This window comes from Pieris brassicae, chromosome 12, assembly GCF_905147105.1.
Source record: "Pieris brassicae chromosome 12, ilPieBrab1.1, whole genome shotgun sequence".
In the NCBI taxonomy this organism is placed as follows: domain Eukaryota; kingdom Metazoa; phylum Arthropoda; class Insecta; order Lepidoptera; family Pieridae; genus Pieris; species Pieris brassicae.
Genome location: NC_059676.1, coordinates 10,942,061 through 10,957,857, shown reverse-complemented (window position 1 = coordinate 10,957,857; position 15,797 = coordinate 10,942,061). Strand labels below are relative to the sequence as shown.

General features: G+C 33.5%; 1 protein-coding gene across 6 annotated transcripts; it reads left to right on the top strand.

Moving 5' to 3' along the window:
* The first annotated feature begins 508 nt into the window (after window positions 1-508).
* Window positions 509-15,323, top strand: LOC123717078 (protein bric-a-brac 2-like). Of its 6 annotated transcripts, none has more exons than XM_045672873.1 (12): window positions 509-642; window positions 4,132-4,339; window positions 4,504-4,676; window positions 5,804-5,913; window positions 6,530-6,640; window positions 6,745-6,893; window positions 7,095-7,140; window positions 13,531-13,679; window positions 13,812-13,925; window positions 14,075-14,223; window positions 14,508-14,565; window positions 14,682-15,323. In XM_045672873.1, the coding sequence occupies exons 2-12, from the start codon at window positions 4,268-4,270 to the stop codon at window positions 14,694-14,696; spliced, it is 1,146 nt and encodes a 381-aa protein (XP_045528829.1). In that variant the 5' UTR covers window positions 509-642; window positions 4,132-4,267; the 3' UTR covers window positions 14,697-15,323. The 6 variants fall into 6 exon arrangements, with proteins under 6 accessions (XP_045528829.1, XP_045528828.1, XP_045528825.1 ...); XM_045672872.1 differs by having other exon boundaries at window positions 14,677-15,323; XM_045672869.1 differs by lacking the exons at window positions 13,531-13,679; window positions 13,812-13,925; window positions 14,075-14,223; window positions 14,508-14,565; window positions 14,682-15,323 and adding exons at window positions 7,510-8,104; window positions 8,197-11,251.
* Window positions 15,324-15,797: the final 474 nt, after the last annotated feature.

Below are 15,797 nucleotides of genomic sequence, written 5' to 3'. Positions count from 1 at the left end.
TTTTCCGGAAATGTTACTATTTCGTTTACTTGCAACTACCCTGTTTTTGGTAATATTGATAACACACACACTTTTTTGATAACGCACTATCTATGTTGATTTCCGTTAAAAGTAAATTTAACAAAACTTATTAAATTGATATTTAATAGTAACAATGTTACTGACACACAAAATTAGAAAGTTTGGAAGATATGATAAAGCACTACACTAAAATATTAATTTGACTACCTAACCTAACTATATTAGTGAACACTCTTACATTTTTGTTTCAATAACGGGCACGCACTTACTGTAATTAATTGATATATAAATCCCTAGAAACTAGCAGAACGCCTCCTAACGCGGTAAACAAATTATCGTTAGCTCAAACACCTTAATAATTTGTTATGTTTGAAGCTTTTGTTTATTGCTATACTTAACATATCTTTTGTGGTTGAAATTATTAATTGTATAAAAATCATGTGTTTATCACAGGGAATTTATGGTACTTATAGTGGCAACACCATAAGGCACGCTCGGCGTTCCTGCAAATGGTGTTCGCTTGACGGGTGATCGCTCGCCGTCAAAATGCAATCGCGATGTTTTAAACGTAATTAAAACAGTAATTGGACATATTTTCTCGTTAATAAATCACCGCGAATGGTAAGTACGATATACGTGGTCTTAAATTTTCATAAAATTACGTAATAATTTTCGTGTCTTAGGGGCCATTTTCCGTCCCGCTCGTTTGTTATGAGTGTCAATTATTTACAATTCGGTACATACATGCGTCTCGCTCTCACACAGTTTTCTTGATACGTTTTTCTGCGAGAGAAAAGCGGGACCCGCGATGGAAAAATATGAATAAATTTTGTGCTCTTAAATATTATTGATTTTTCATCAGTTAAATAAGCGACGCAGCTAATTTTCTACGCAGCTAGCGGTCAAAAACGTAAGTAACTAGAATTCAATAGTTTTTCTTATTTGTGCTCATGAAAAGTCACATTTTTCAGCGCATGATGGTCCGTCGACCATTTTCTTACGTGTTTTGACCACATCTAAACATAGATTTGAGTAATTGTTTAAATATTGATTTTTTTGAGTTCGCGTGTGTTGACTCAGGGTTGTTTATAACTTGGGGCCTTTAACTATTTTGGGAGCGACCAAATGCTTCGCTCGTATTTAAATCATTACATTCAGACGTTGTGCAAGTGCAAGACTGGGCCCAATAAATAGACACGATTTTCGTAAGTTTTTGTTATTGTTTTAATATAACTTATTTTATTACGATATAAATGTTATAAGTTATATTAAACTACAAAATATTTTCTTCAGTATTCATTTTATATAGTATTTTTTATATAAAAAGAGTACAACTTTTTTAGTTGCGACTTGGCATATAATCTTCTACGCTGATGGTATTTAAGCATTCCTACAATATTAAACCTGGTTTAACAAGTAGAGATCACAAACAATATCTAAAACGAGCTTAATCTCGCGTTTTATTAATGTATGTACATAAATGTAATTTATTTAAATTAAAATCACATTCGGGTCAAAGCATATCTTCAGACTTTTAATTACTAGTTGTTGCTCGCGGTTTTACGTGTGGATTTAATCAATCAACGTTTCAAAACAAATAAAGGAACGTAAACCATCGCTAACACGTCACAAACGCACATATAGGTACATCAATCTCTATATAATATATAGACGCGCCACTACGTATTATTGGAACTATAGTGATCTCTATATTATAGATATATCTTTATTAATTACTATCTATTGATTTCAAGTGTCTATATAAGTTTCTTTGTTAAATGTATAAAAGTTAGTTTTTCGTTCATTTGGTCTGATTTTTATCTGCGATGACCAAGCCTGTGCAACGATAAGATACTAAGGGACCTATATATCAGAGATCTCAAGATAACACATTAAGACCCTTGGAGATTACAAGTGTTTTATTTGAAAAACAAGTAATTTTGACGCATATGATATTGGTGTTGCCTTCTCGACTTTCTTTTTAATTTCGAAATAATATAAATCGAATATTGTCAAAGAAAAATAAAAATTGCTTTGTTATATTAGAATCAAATGAATATCAGTTGTTCGCCCAAACAATTTTTTTTTACGAATGAAATTTATTAATTATAAAAACGTTTTCCATAATGGTTCGTAAAAAAAAACTTATCAGCGTGATAACAAAACCGCGTGGAAAACGGTTCAATAATTTAGTGGAAAACCGCAACGTTGCCATTTAATATTGGTTTAAATTTGATAATATTAGTAGAATTATACATCTTATTTCTGCTACAGCGGCCGTATAGCAACATCTATTAACACTTCTGTAGCAGCACTGTTTGTACTATAAGATTTGACCTTACTACGCGACTCCGCTCGGTCATTGTAAGCGTTGCACCTTTATGTGTAAGAGGTATTTTGATTACGCCTCCTTAAGTTCTCATGTCATTTTCACACGTGTATATTTCTAACACATTATCATAAGTTTTTCATTGTCCTCCATGTTAAATAAAATTTCATAAGTCACTATCCATTCACAAGTGAAAAAATCAGGTCAAATTGTAAACCTTCGGGATTTTAGGTTCAAAATGAAATCCACTGTAAAAGACAAACAAAAACCGATAAACATATTATTAGTATATTGCGAAATTGATAAGGTAATGCCCTAAAAACCCTGTCATTACGATCAGCCATCTTCGTACGCGGCTATAAATATAATCTTCCAAAATGACAATTCTCGGCGTTCAGATTATGTCATAGACCAATAACAATACAATTTGTGTTTCAATTATTGTATTGTTAACCACATAATGTTACATTTATTTATATTAATGGACAGGAAGACTGGATACACCGTAGTGCCCAAAACTGGCTTCACTACGATCTCAATCATTTAGTATATTGTAAATGATACAATAATAGCATTGGTTAATATTAAATGTTTACCTTTAAAGCAATGAATTAAAAGTACACACGCTACATAATTTCTGGAACCATTTCTCGAAATTACTGACCTTAGTCTGCGTGAGCAAGAATGGTTACCTATCAAAGACTTTGCTTCGTTTCCCGTTTCCCGTTGACCGTAAACTCTACGTTAATAATATCGGTGATATTTGCCCTATATGTGTTATCTTTTTAAAAATTTTCAAAATCTATAGTTATCATTGGCTGGTTAAGAGCGTATGGAGAATCTCAAGGTCCCATCTATACCTAAGTTCTAAATCTGTGCAACGATTTAAGCGTAAAAGTTTCAAAACATTTATTAATCGTAAATAACAAAGGATGCAATCGAAATGAATAGGTCTTCTTACAGTCGGTAAAGATTCATTGCGCTACCAAGAAGCATGGTTGGCCTCAAAATGTATCCGAATATAGCCCAGCGCTACAGACCCCCGCCCGGGTTTATTTTAGGCGCGCCCCTAAGGTCAACAACCCTGGACCCTCGCTTTGTTTTTTAACGTCTAGCGTTTGTTTCACTTTGAATTTTCTAAACCCCAAGACTAAGATAAGAAGCGCACCGAAGACAATTTGTTATAAACTTTATGGTATCATTACGAACACAGCACAACGCAGTGTAGTTATTTATATATAAAAAATGAATGTATGTATAATACTGTAAAGTATACTACTATAATCGTAATAAAAAGATGAAAAAATGCTTAATTGTGTCTTGGAATGAAATTTTATAATTGATAAATTACGGTGGAAATGGGTTTAATTCAATATTCTCTGTTTAAATATTATGTATTGAAGTCACCAAGCCCTTTTCCTTTTTTCCAAGCAAATTGTGCGATAATATCCCCACATTACGTATATTTATTTAATGTCAGACAAAAGAAATAGATAGAGAGGTAATTAATGCGTGTGAGAGAGACAGTGGCACGTCGGAAAATCCCCTTCGTAAAAAAGTTATGAAAATCAATACGACTGACTAGGGTCTCTTGGCGGCTTATGTTAAATTCTTTTTGACCCTACTTTTATAACTTGTGTATTTTCCAGTATTGTGTATAGTAATTACATTACTTGCTAGTATAAATGTTGTTGAACGCCTGAACCGATTTTTTATCCTTTGATCAATTACCTACGTTAAAAATTACAATAGATGTTTTTAATTATTGATATTTGTTCCAGGTATAAGCGGCACTCCAGTATTTACTTATAATCTAGTCTAAAAAGTTTCTATATTCTTTGTACTTATATAATCTGTGATACATTTGGATTTGTGCAATTTATCGGCCAAAGATATATTATGTTAAACTAATTGGTTATGGAAACCAATATGGCGTTACCCCCACAGCAGTTTTGCGTGAGGTGGAACTCCTATCATACTAATTTACAGGTGAGTTTATTATTTACACTAAATTCATTTCAAGTTACATTTAATAATCAGTAGGCAACAATATCAATCAATATGCCATAGCAGTGTCTAATGAATTTATCTTATTTCTTACAAACCCTTTTTAAACATCAATAATTATAGATAACCTTTGTACTAAATTACAGTCAGTATTCCCTCGTCTTCTCCTCACGGAGCAGTTCGCCGATGTGACGTTGGCCTGTGAGTCTCGGCAGTTGAGATGTCACAAGTTGGTCCTCTCCGCCTGTTCGGCCTATTTAGAGAGATTGCTGCTTCAGAATCCTTGCAAGCATCCCATCGTGCTGATGAGGGATATGAGGTATGTAGTGACATGCAAATGATTGTGATTAGTGATTTAACTGATAACTTAGCTGGTGATCATGTAATAGATCAACATAGAACTTAAATTCGGAGTACAGGAGATGCGACGTGACGTCTGCAACAACGCAAAACCTAGAAGATCAGGTACCTCTCATTCGAATTCTTCGCGATCATAACGGATTAAACTCTACTCATCCAGAGCTTTATATATTCGGTATTGCACTGTTCAATTAAAAAAAAATCATTAAGTGCCTTTCTGTTATCTAATCCGCATTGTTAAACAAATTTTTCTAGTCAAGTCTATAATTGGAAGTGTAATATACCTAGTCTTGCCATAAACACTAATGAAATAACATACTTTTACCGTGTAGTTCAATACATAAATATAAAACAATCTTAAATTTAAAAAGCTTAATCGAAGTAGTCTCCATTCACTGCAATACAGTCCTTTAAACGTTGAGGCCAGTTACCAATATAAGCACTCTTTTCATGGGAAAATTCTTCACTGCCAATCGTAGTGATTGTGTTAGGGACTCCAAAATATCATGGCGTTTAGAACAACTGCTTGCTTTAAAACAGACCATAAATTATAATCCAGCGGATTAAGATCGAGACTAGACGACGGCCAATCTTCAGCTCTGATGAAGTCCGAAACGTTCGCGAAGACTGCGTAGGCCGAGCTTTATGACCCGGCGCCGATCTTGCTGGAAGGACCATTCTTGGTTATTGAACATGGTGTTGTTAAGGGCTTCACTAGCTTCTTAAGAATTGTATCTTGATACACTTGTGCCGATGTTTAGATACCATCTTCATAAAAGTATGGCTCAGGTCATGGTCATATACCTACTGCATATTTTATAAAATCTTGAAAAATCTACTAAAATGTATGACAATTGAAGTAAACATAAGTGTTTCAAAAAAGAAATTAAAAAATACAGAAATAATCATCAAAACACCGAATTAGGTTCGAGATAGGCACCTAACAATGTTTTCTCTAAAACCGATCAGCCCATTCCCGAATATATCCAGCTCAGGATAAGCAGAGAGAGGTGCTTGGACTCCAAGGTTGGTTTTAGTTTTAGGCTTATAACGTATACTGTAGATTAAGTATTTTTTCATCTTCAGGTTCAGTGAAATGCAAGCGCTAGTGGATTTCATGTATAAAGGAGAAGTAAACGTAACTCAAGAGGAACTCCCCAGCCTACTGAAGTCCGCTGAAGCGCTGCAGATCAGAGGTACAGCATATATGTAGTTTAAGTTTGTTTTAATTTACCTTAAAAAGTTGAAAAAAGTCACGACCTTCCGTGACTTAACAGGTAAACTCGTGTCAAAAATATTATGCAAAAGGTTACCCCGACTGACTGTTTTCGTATTTATAATTTTGTTGTGTTTGTTTTTAAAACTTTCTTGAAGATTCACGTAACCGACATTACATTGTGCGCTTGGCCTACTAAAGGCCAGTGCCGATAACGAAGAAGTTCATAAGTATACATTATGTAAAAATAATCAGTTGATCATTTTCAAGTAGGCGATTTTTTTATATATAACGACGGGCAGAAGCTCACCTCATGTTAAGTGATACCGCCGTCCGTGGACACTGAAGGCATTTTAAGAATTGTACGCTCTTTTCGTGGAGGACCTTCAGTCGAATTGGTTCGGAAACACTTCAGTCGGTAGCTGGTTCCACAAAGGGGTGGTGCGCGGCGTAATCTGCCTTAAAAATGCTCAGTTTTGAAACGACAGATGTCGAAGTGATACTACGGATAGAATTTCGTATTCCGCCCAGCATTAAACGTTCCAACAATATATGCATTATCATTTCACATTTAAATAAGAAATCTTTTTGGTCAGGCCTATGTTCGAGTGAGCCCGGTTCGCTCTCAGAAGTTAAGACCGAGAATAAGGACTATTCGGTGGCGAGTGAGGCCTTGGTTGCGCACGCGCAGCGAGAAAATACTAACGGTGAGATGATATATATTTTTTAAATTAAAAGTTTTAATCCAAAAGTTCACGAAAATGAGGCACAAAGTTAACAAACAATATAAACTATATAAAAATATTTACAGGCCAACAACAGCAAAAGATAACAACGAACGGACAGAAGAAGCGTAAATCAGAAGACAGGGAAAGGGGTTCCGAAGTGAAAGAGGAGACGGTAGAAGAGGATGGACTTTACTACGGCGAGTTGGACCAGGATCACATGGAGTATCAGGAGGTGAATATGTTTTTTGCATTCCACAGAGAGGAAGATTTATTTCTGCGTATTTTATATTGAACAGGTTTTTTATACTCAAAACGTTCGTTTCATTCCTTATTTTAGTTATGTTCTATCTCAGTCACTCTCTACTAGCATTAGCAAGCGATTAAACAATTTGGATTTCGTTTTTATAGTAATGTTTCCTTATTCGTTTAACAGGAAGAGGAAACTAGCAAACCCGGAAGTAGCTTAGGACAAACTTCGGGTGAGTTTTTTTATATATTTTATTTTTATTTTTCACAACAATGTTTATTTGCAATGTGACTTCATTCGTCACTTGCTTTTTGTTTAAAATTTATTTTTTAATTACGCGCGGCTAAATCGGGGTTAAGTGAGTGAAGATCATATTGTGAATGGCATTGACAAGATAAATGACAGTCTGTAAGGTAGGCCAATTTTTTTAGTATTGCAACTGGATTTGATAGATTTGGGTAGAGACGTGAACCATGAATGTAGTTGCGAGATATTTCTCTTATTACCAAGCTTTTTCTCTTACAGACATGTCATTTGTCATTGCTACATTCATGGTTCACGGTAGTTTCGATTTAAATTGATTTCTTTTTATTTTTTTCAGCTCGTAAACCCTACTTACGCGTGAAGCCCGAGAGCGAATTGTTTTTTCAAACAAAGTTACAAAATTTAGCCAACTCCCAATACATAAGTAAACTATCAAAAATGACCCCGACGGAAATCCAAAACGAATTTTCTAAATATGGTATCACCAATGTGAGTGACGATTTCGTCCAGAAAACCTTAGAAAACGACTACTACAAGTCCTGGTTGGAACAAAACGGCGAATTAGAAGTGTCCCTCTTAAAAGCTAACCAAATAACAAAGAAAAACGAGGCGAAAAACCAAAAATCTGAGGTCGAACTTATTCCCCGACCGAAGGATGCCACTAAAGAAGTCTACCCAAAAATTGGGGAAAAGACGATCAGGCGTCGCGGTCGTCCACCGATTTTTAAGGACAAAAACGTTGACATCGGCGACACTGTGTTGAAAGCGGATTTGGACCAATTTCTGGAGGGAAAAGAAGTTAGTTCCTCGGGGCTTTCGAGGAAGGACTTGGAAAGGGTCATGATGGGAAAGTTCAATCCTAACAGACGATATTCTAACGAAGCTATGTGGGCAGCCCTCATGGATGTCAAGAAGGGAGGGAGTATTTACAGGTGAACTTCTTCACTTGTTAAAGTGAACGAATCAAACAATGCTGTATTTGTTTTAGTCGTCAAAGCTTATTAAAACATTTTGACAATTTCAGAGCTGCTCAAACACACAAAGTGCCGAGAAAATCACTGCGCAATTGGATGAAGAGATGCCACATTAAATCCTCGTTCCCGATGCCGCAACAGCTGAAACAGTTCGTGGAGAACAGTAAGAAACAACGCGAATTCAAAACTGACAATGTCGAACCACAAAACTTGGAGAACGAAGAGGCCAATTATGATCCTGAAATCGATTTCGGAAAGCATTTTTTGTCGTTTACAACACATATGTCGAGCGAGGACGAGAACGGTAGAACGCTCGAGGATTCTACCAAAAATGAGGGCAACTCTGCTCTCAATATGTCAATGCATGAATAACTTATATATTTAATATTATGACAGGGTTATTTTGTGTGTTAGTCTCGTTTACGTTTTGTATTCATCAAAATTATTATTTTTTATGATTTCTATATATTTTGCAATTATCGTTTGTTTTTGAAATAACCCTGTGTGAACATTGCTATAATTTATCGTGCATAATAGTGTTAGGTTCATCCGCGCCAAACAACTATCTTTTCCGGTACATTTGATACTGGTTTAAGTGAAAACAACATTCAGGTGTCTCTGAAAAAAAAAGTATTTTTAATATAACACGCAGTTGTGTAAAAATATAACACATATTTTTATTGTGTCCGAGAACCTTGTGCCCTAGCACCAAACGTATGGGAAACTTGGGATTTGACAGACTGTTCGTCCAAAGAACTGCCTTATATTATGCCAAATTGAATTTTAAATTACCAAAGTTAATCACCATATAATAAATATTTAAAATATTAACATTTATGCCAAAAAATTAAAAACACATATTTGTTGTGTGGTGTGAAAATGGCTGCCAAAGATATTAACGGCTTGCTGATTTAAAAAATATATTTATTTGTTTCAATTAATTATTTTTTTAAATCCAAAGAAAGACCTCTAAAATGATATGCTATGCATAAAAATATTTAAATTGGTTTTACTTTATAATAAGATTTTATTTAATATTATAAATTAATAGGGAATTTAAATTATTATTTTTAATAAATACTTGCAGTATATAGATTGAACTAATTTGTTTCTCGTAATATACTGTTCAATTAATGTTTAATGTGCAATAATAACCTTGAATGTTGCCAGTAAATTCTACCATTTTGGTAGTCCCGGCATTTTATTTTAGTTGTTATATAGTAATAGTAAATGTAATGTAGTGGGATAACATTGAAACGTTAAAGTTAGATACCAAAATGTTCATTGATAATAGTTTTGAAATAATTTAAAATATGTTTTATTTTCCTCTAAAACAGTTATTGTATTGATGTTATCAAATAAGCCACGTTATCTCTATTGAATACCGCCGATTATTTTTGGTTTTCAAATATAATAAAAGCATTTTTCACAACAAAAAATATATTTGTATACGATTCGATCTACGTAACATAAATTAGGACTGATAATTCTGCTCTTCTGACAAATTAATGATTTATAGTGCTGGCTGTAGTTTCTTTAATAGAGATAGTAAAAGGCGTTCATAGTATATAAGTAAATATTTGGCCTTAACCTCGTGCTTGTCTGGACATTGTCCGTTATAAAAGACTTAAAATTTTATTATCTTAGTGTTTTATCCAAATACACAAAAGTCAATCTAATTAGGCGCTGCTTAAAATTTTCTACACTTTTAAGTAAATCCTATATTTGAATGGCATTTGAGTGTTCGGGGATTAATGCAGCAGCTCTAAAGTTTTTAATATTTATTATCATATAGAAGTATTATGTGTTTTAGATTTAAATGAGATACAGTTTGCCATCTCTCAGAGATGCCAAAAGCCCTTTGAACTAGTGTTATTACTGAAGACGTACTTAACGTGGTACCTTTATAAACTTTAAAAGTATGTTTAAACGAACTGAGTATACGGCTGCTGTGGCTTTGTAATCTTTCTTCTACTTTATATCTATTTTATATAACTTGTTAAACAGGCATAAATGAAAACATTGTTTTGTGTTGCTTAGGCGTTAACGTTACGACGGTTTAAGTAGTAAACGAGCAATTTTTATAACATTAAATAATTTGAACGAATAACCCTAGTAGATATATTATAATTCAAAGTTTTAAAATATTATAAAAGCCTAAACTTCGTTCCTATATTATTTTAGCTCGCATGTACTAAAATATTCTACTACCAAAAATGTATGTCTGATCTATTCTCAAAAGGAAATATTGAACTCGAAGTGTCCTTTGTTCGTAATAATGAGGGTACCTTTGGAATTTAATTCAGAGGTTGGATGCCTTTCTTTACTTTCTATGGGCGTATTCTACTAAATATTGAAGCGTATGTGTTCAGTAGTGTTTTTAATTGGAATTTATGGTTAAAGTGTTGCCAGTAACTAATATTTAGTAGAAAATTGTGCCCGTAATCCATGAAGTGCCTATTTAGTATATATAACATATACATAACTTTAGTACGTAAGTATAATTATTGTAGATAGTTTATATACCAATATGTACTTATTGCCTTAAGATTTTACGGTTTTATTTGACTATTTCATAGGAAATTTTTTGCACTAAGTATGAAAATAATATAAAAATTAAATCATTATCAAGTTATGTTATTGCTTCTAAACGTTTGTTCACAGTATTAATTTTGTCTTATATTCACGTTATATTATGTACTTAGTAGAATAATTGAGTTTTATCATGCATAAAATTAATTATAGTAAATGTATTATCAATTTATAAAATTATACGTTTTCATTTATCCGGTTTCTCTAATAATACGAAATCCAAGAAGGGTATTAAAGGAAACAGTACTACGGTCCTGCTTCCATTATTTTTGTTATCAGGGAGATAGAAGTAATCGCTACGGTGTGATAAGTCACAATAAGATGGCAAGTATTATTCATTTATTTCGCGTTTAACTTTTTTAGGGGGTTTTTGTATACTATACATTTAATGTATGTTAGAAACCGGATTTTTCAAAGAAAGTTGACGAGTCTGCTATATAACTCCGCCCGAAAATAATAATGTATGTTATATGTCAATAAATATTTATATGTATGCAACATACTTTTTTATTTAAAACATTTACTAAGTATGTACCTATGCTTCTGCTGCATCTAAAGAGAAAGTAATGTTAAATTTAGACTTTAAACATGCATGTTTATACACTGTCAAATCCAACCAGTCGCAATACAACTTCGATGCAGAGTGTAAAGTACAATCCAGTGCGTCTTTTCCTCGCTTTTTACGCGCTTTCCCATCCCTATCCTGTATGAAGCCAGGAAAAGAAACCGCCGTATTCGTAACTGTCAACATGACGTTTGTCGTTTGACATTTTCTCTGTTGCCACAATTTCCTACCATTAACCGGTTTCTTTTCCTCGCTTACAGGTGTGCGGACCTCCACGGAAATTGTGACGCGACATTTCATCGACATGGATGGAATTCCTCTGAACGTGCACGCGAGGCCGAGGCTAGTCGGACGGCGGCCGAATGCAATCGTCAACATAGAGACAGATGTATTTCAAGAGAAATCGTACAAGCAATATTCGTCGCAGCATCTGCGAGACGCGTTGATCGCTGTCAAAAAGGGATATAGCGTCTATGCTGCTTCGAATAAATATGGCGTGCCACGGAAAACTTTACGGAACTGGATGGAAAAGTATGATATAAAAAGTCAATTTTCTAAAGGACGACGCGGGACAAATAGGCCGACACAAATTTTGGATCCTTTAGACTTAATGTCGGAAACCAGGTCCGAGAGGTTTGAAGATGGTCTGTAAGGTCAAAACCTAGCAGGTAGCTTGAATTCGAAAAACCATTGAATATATCCATCGAGATTTATGTATGACCTTAAAAGTATAGCTCAAAGAGTGCAATAAAACTGCGGTATTCCTTGAAGATGACACGAAATACCTGCTTGATAGCACGTGTCTTGATTAAGGAATATAAATTAAAAATGGTTTGAAAGTTTTATACTAAATTTAAACCCCTAATTTAAATGCATTTAGCCTTTTTATAGTCAAGTACATGTTTACTTAATATGCCAAAAGTATTTTAGACTGTAATCGTAAAATATTATTAGGATTAACTGTATAGTTAAAAGTCAAGTTTTGTCTTATTTATTCAATAAAAAATAAAGGTATTTATTTGTACAAAATATAACCATTTATTGTGTCTAGTATATTTATTTTAAGTCAATTGAAGATGTACGTAGATAGCAAAAATTAACCAAAATAATCTTCATAATCTTATTATTTATTAGTGTTTATGATTGTTAATAATTAAAAGTTGCGGGTCTTGTTTTTAATCTAGTCTATTCATAAACCTAATTTCAAAGTTTATTTTTCATTATTTGTGTGTATACCTGCATAGCGTTATGTTCTTACGATTTATGTAATACATTTATGTAATTTCTCGTAGTTATTGTAAGTGTTAACAGCCTGCAGCATAATTTTGTAAACTACTATTTTTTTGTATTGCAATTTAATTTCTACCAAAAATATTTTGTGCCAATGTTTAATTTTAATTTTGTTCCTAAAAACCAAAGTTGGTCATAAAGAATTTATTTAAATGAATTTAGCTATTTAAGGAATTTGCGAAAAAAATAAAATTGCAAGAATTAATCGACGTTAGATCAATTTAATAAGCAAGCAAGTTTTGTAACGGTCGGGGATTCTATATGCTCCAGCGGGTGGAAATTATTCATTTTAATATCGATTTCGACTGAAATATTTCATCACTCACAAAAAATTTTGACATTATCGTATACTAAGAGCTTGTATTAAAATTGAGTTTCGTCGCAAGAGAAATAATTATGAATTAATAGTAGCCCTGCCACGGCCGTGACGCATGCCGTTAAGAAAGTTTATAAGTAGGCCATAAGCCAACAATTATTTTTAACGTATCAAATATTTATATATAACAATTTGTACCAGATATATAAGGTTTGTAAATTAATATAAATAAAATGGTAAATATTGTGTATATAGTATTTTATTTTACTATTTTTTCATGTATCATTACATAGAATAATTATATAACTCTGTTTATTTCTTTGAATGGTTATTAAATCCTCTTTAGAAATAAAGGAATGCTGCTGGTTGTATACAAATATTTTACTTTTAAATTGGATGTAGCCAGTGGCCAGTTCCGTATTCCGTTGAATACGTCATTTCTAAATAACGTCGGTATGTATATTATATAATAAATATTTTTGTTCAGTTATTTACAATACTAAGCAATTAGAAAATGAATTGAATCTATTCTATCTTTTTCTGAACCTGATAGCGTTAGTGTTAGTGACATGTCAGCCATGATTTAAAATTATTTTTTCATATAATATTGTATCGTTCCAGAGTTCGCGATAGCCAACGTGCAGTGTCAATACGATGGAAGTGATTCTGAGAAATCTGAAGGGTCAATACGCACCACTGGCGTCACCGGAGAGCACAACTATGACACTAGAGATGAGCCACCAGCGTTTATTATACAGCAAGTGGCAACGGTAACGAGCTCATGGTTTTTACCGAGGTTTTGTTTAGTTAGCTTTGCTAAGATGCGACATATATTATATTACAATCGATGTTGATAGAAATTTGTATAAAAATAACGTATTCATAAATGTTCTTTTTTCCAGCCGCCGACATCGCAGTCCAAAGGACCGTTTGTAGAAGTGAGACCTACCATCATGACTATTGGCCCAGGGTATGGGCCCTCTGTCAACGTGATTCACGTCGGGGATCGCCCACCGGTAAGCACTTGCCTTAACCTGTTCTGTCTCTTTCCATTAGTGAGTAAACATAGTTTGATAGAGAGAGACGAATGAACTCCATTGCCAACAGTGTATTCAGACAGATCGTTTCCAATTTTAATCAATTCTGTTGAAATGTACAATTTTAGACCAGCCAATCCCAAGGCCCAGAATTCAACATGAACAAGCGTATCCGGCGGAGCGAGGTAGAGCTGCGTCAGGCGGCCGACTGCGTCAGTCGAGGCCTCACCTTCCAAACGGTGTCTGAGCAGTTTAACATACCCATATCAACTATACGGTAAGATTCGAATATTCAATGTTAATTATATTTATATATAGTATATATTATTATCTATGAAAATACAATATCTGGTTACTTAAGAACGTTGTGAACCTTGACACATCTGTGCTACAAATAAAAATAGACGTTTAGGGTATTAAATCGTGTATTAATTTGATATTAGGATTGCAGTGTGACAGTTTGATGTGTAATGCACACATAATGTGATAATAATGATTATTTATCAATCTTGTAAATGTTGGCTTGTATTTTTTGTTAAATCGTGTTTAATACGCTTTTAGTTTCTTCATGGCGCGCAAAGGTATCTTACCGAGGCGGAGGCGAGGACGGAGTGCTCAAGTTAGTAATATTATTAGTCTTCCCAAATATATTTTAAATACAAAACACTAAATTCCTTAAGTCCCATTGACCACGAAGTTGCATATGGTTAGTTATTGAAACTGCTTTCAGTTTAGTCGCCAATCCACTAGCCCCGAGCCACCTTTTCACATGCAACACTTCAAGTTGCCCAACATGCTCGCGCTGCCCGCCGAAGATGACCCCCCGCAAACCTAGACTATCCTTGACACAAAAGTAAAGTGACAAATGTGGTGAAGTGTAATCTAATAAGTGACTAAAAGTGTACAACAGTGAAATATGTGTAAAGTGACTAATTAGGTAAAGGATGTCTACATGTATATATCTCTCGCACATGAACAAAACATATTAGGTTCTTTTCATTATGTCAAAGACTTAACATCGGTCCTTTTGGCCAATAAATACAAATATCACAATTACTTGTTTATATATATTTTGGAGTAGATTATCACTTGTGTATTTTTGTGTTTGTTTAAATAATTTATCAAACAAGTATTAAATGTGTCGTGTTTAGAATGTTAAATGTGAACTTCGTCGTATTAACCATTTTGCGATAAATTTATGCAACTATAAATAACGGCTTTAATAATGAGATCTTTCAGGGTCGCAGGTTCGATTTCTGCTGGTTAAAAGTTAAAGATTTTAGATATGTAGGTATCGTTTAATGTAAGAATAACGATAAAGAATATATAGTGGCCTAAGATTGATATGTTATAATTTTAATATACTTTTATTTTTGATCTGCATTTTATTATTATTTAAGAGGAGTATTGCGTTAAAAATTTTATTACAACCGAATCACCACACATTAATATTAAATATGCAAACACAGGTTGATTTATAATTAGACCTTAAGTCTCCAATGAAACAGTATTATTTTTTCAGAAATAGCGATAAAACGGTCAAAATAGTCTGCAATTTATACATACATACTGTACACAATGTTTTTTTGTGTCCCTTTAGGTACATTTTAATATGTAATGTAGTAATTAGCTTTTACGAATTCCAATCACGAGTTATGTCATTAGCGTAAGGTGTAATACGATCAAATATTAAAAATTGCAGTGTTATGTGCAGATGATTGCAACGAGAATAAAGCAGCAATATAAGTTATGTAAATAATATATTTTAAGTGCCATAAGTATTTAGATCGATGTATAGAAAACTATAGTTTTGCAATGTGTAGGCGTGATTGTATGTAGAAATAAATATTT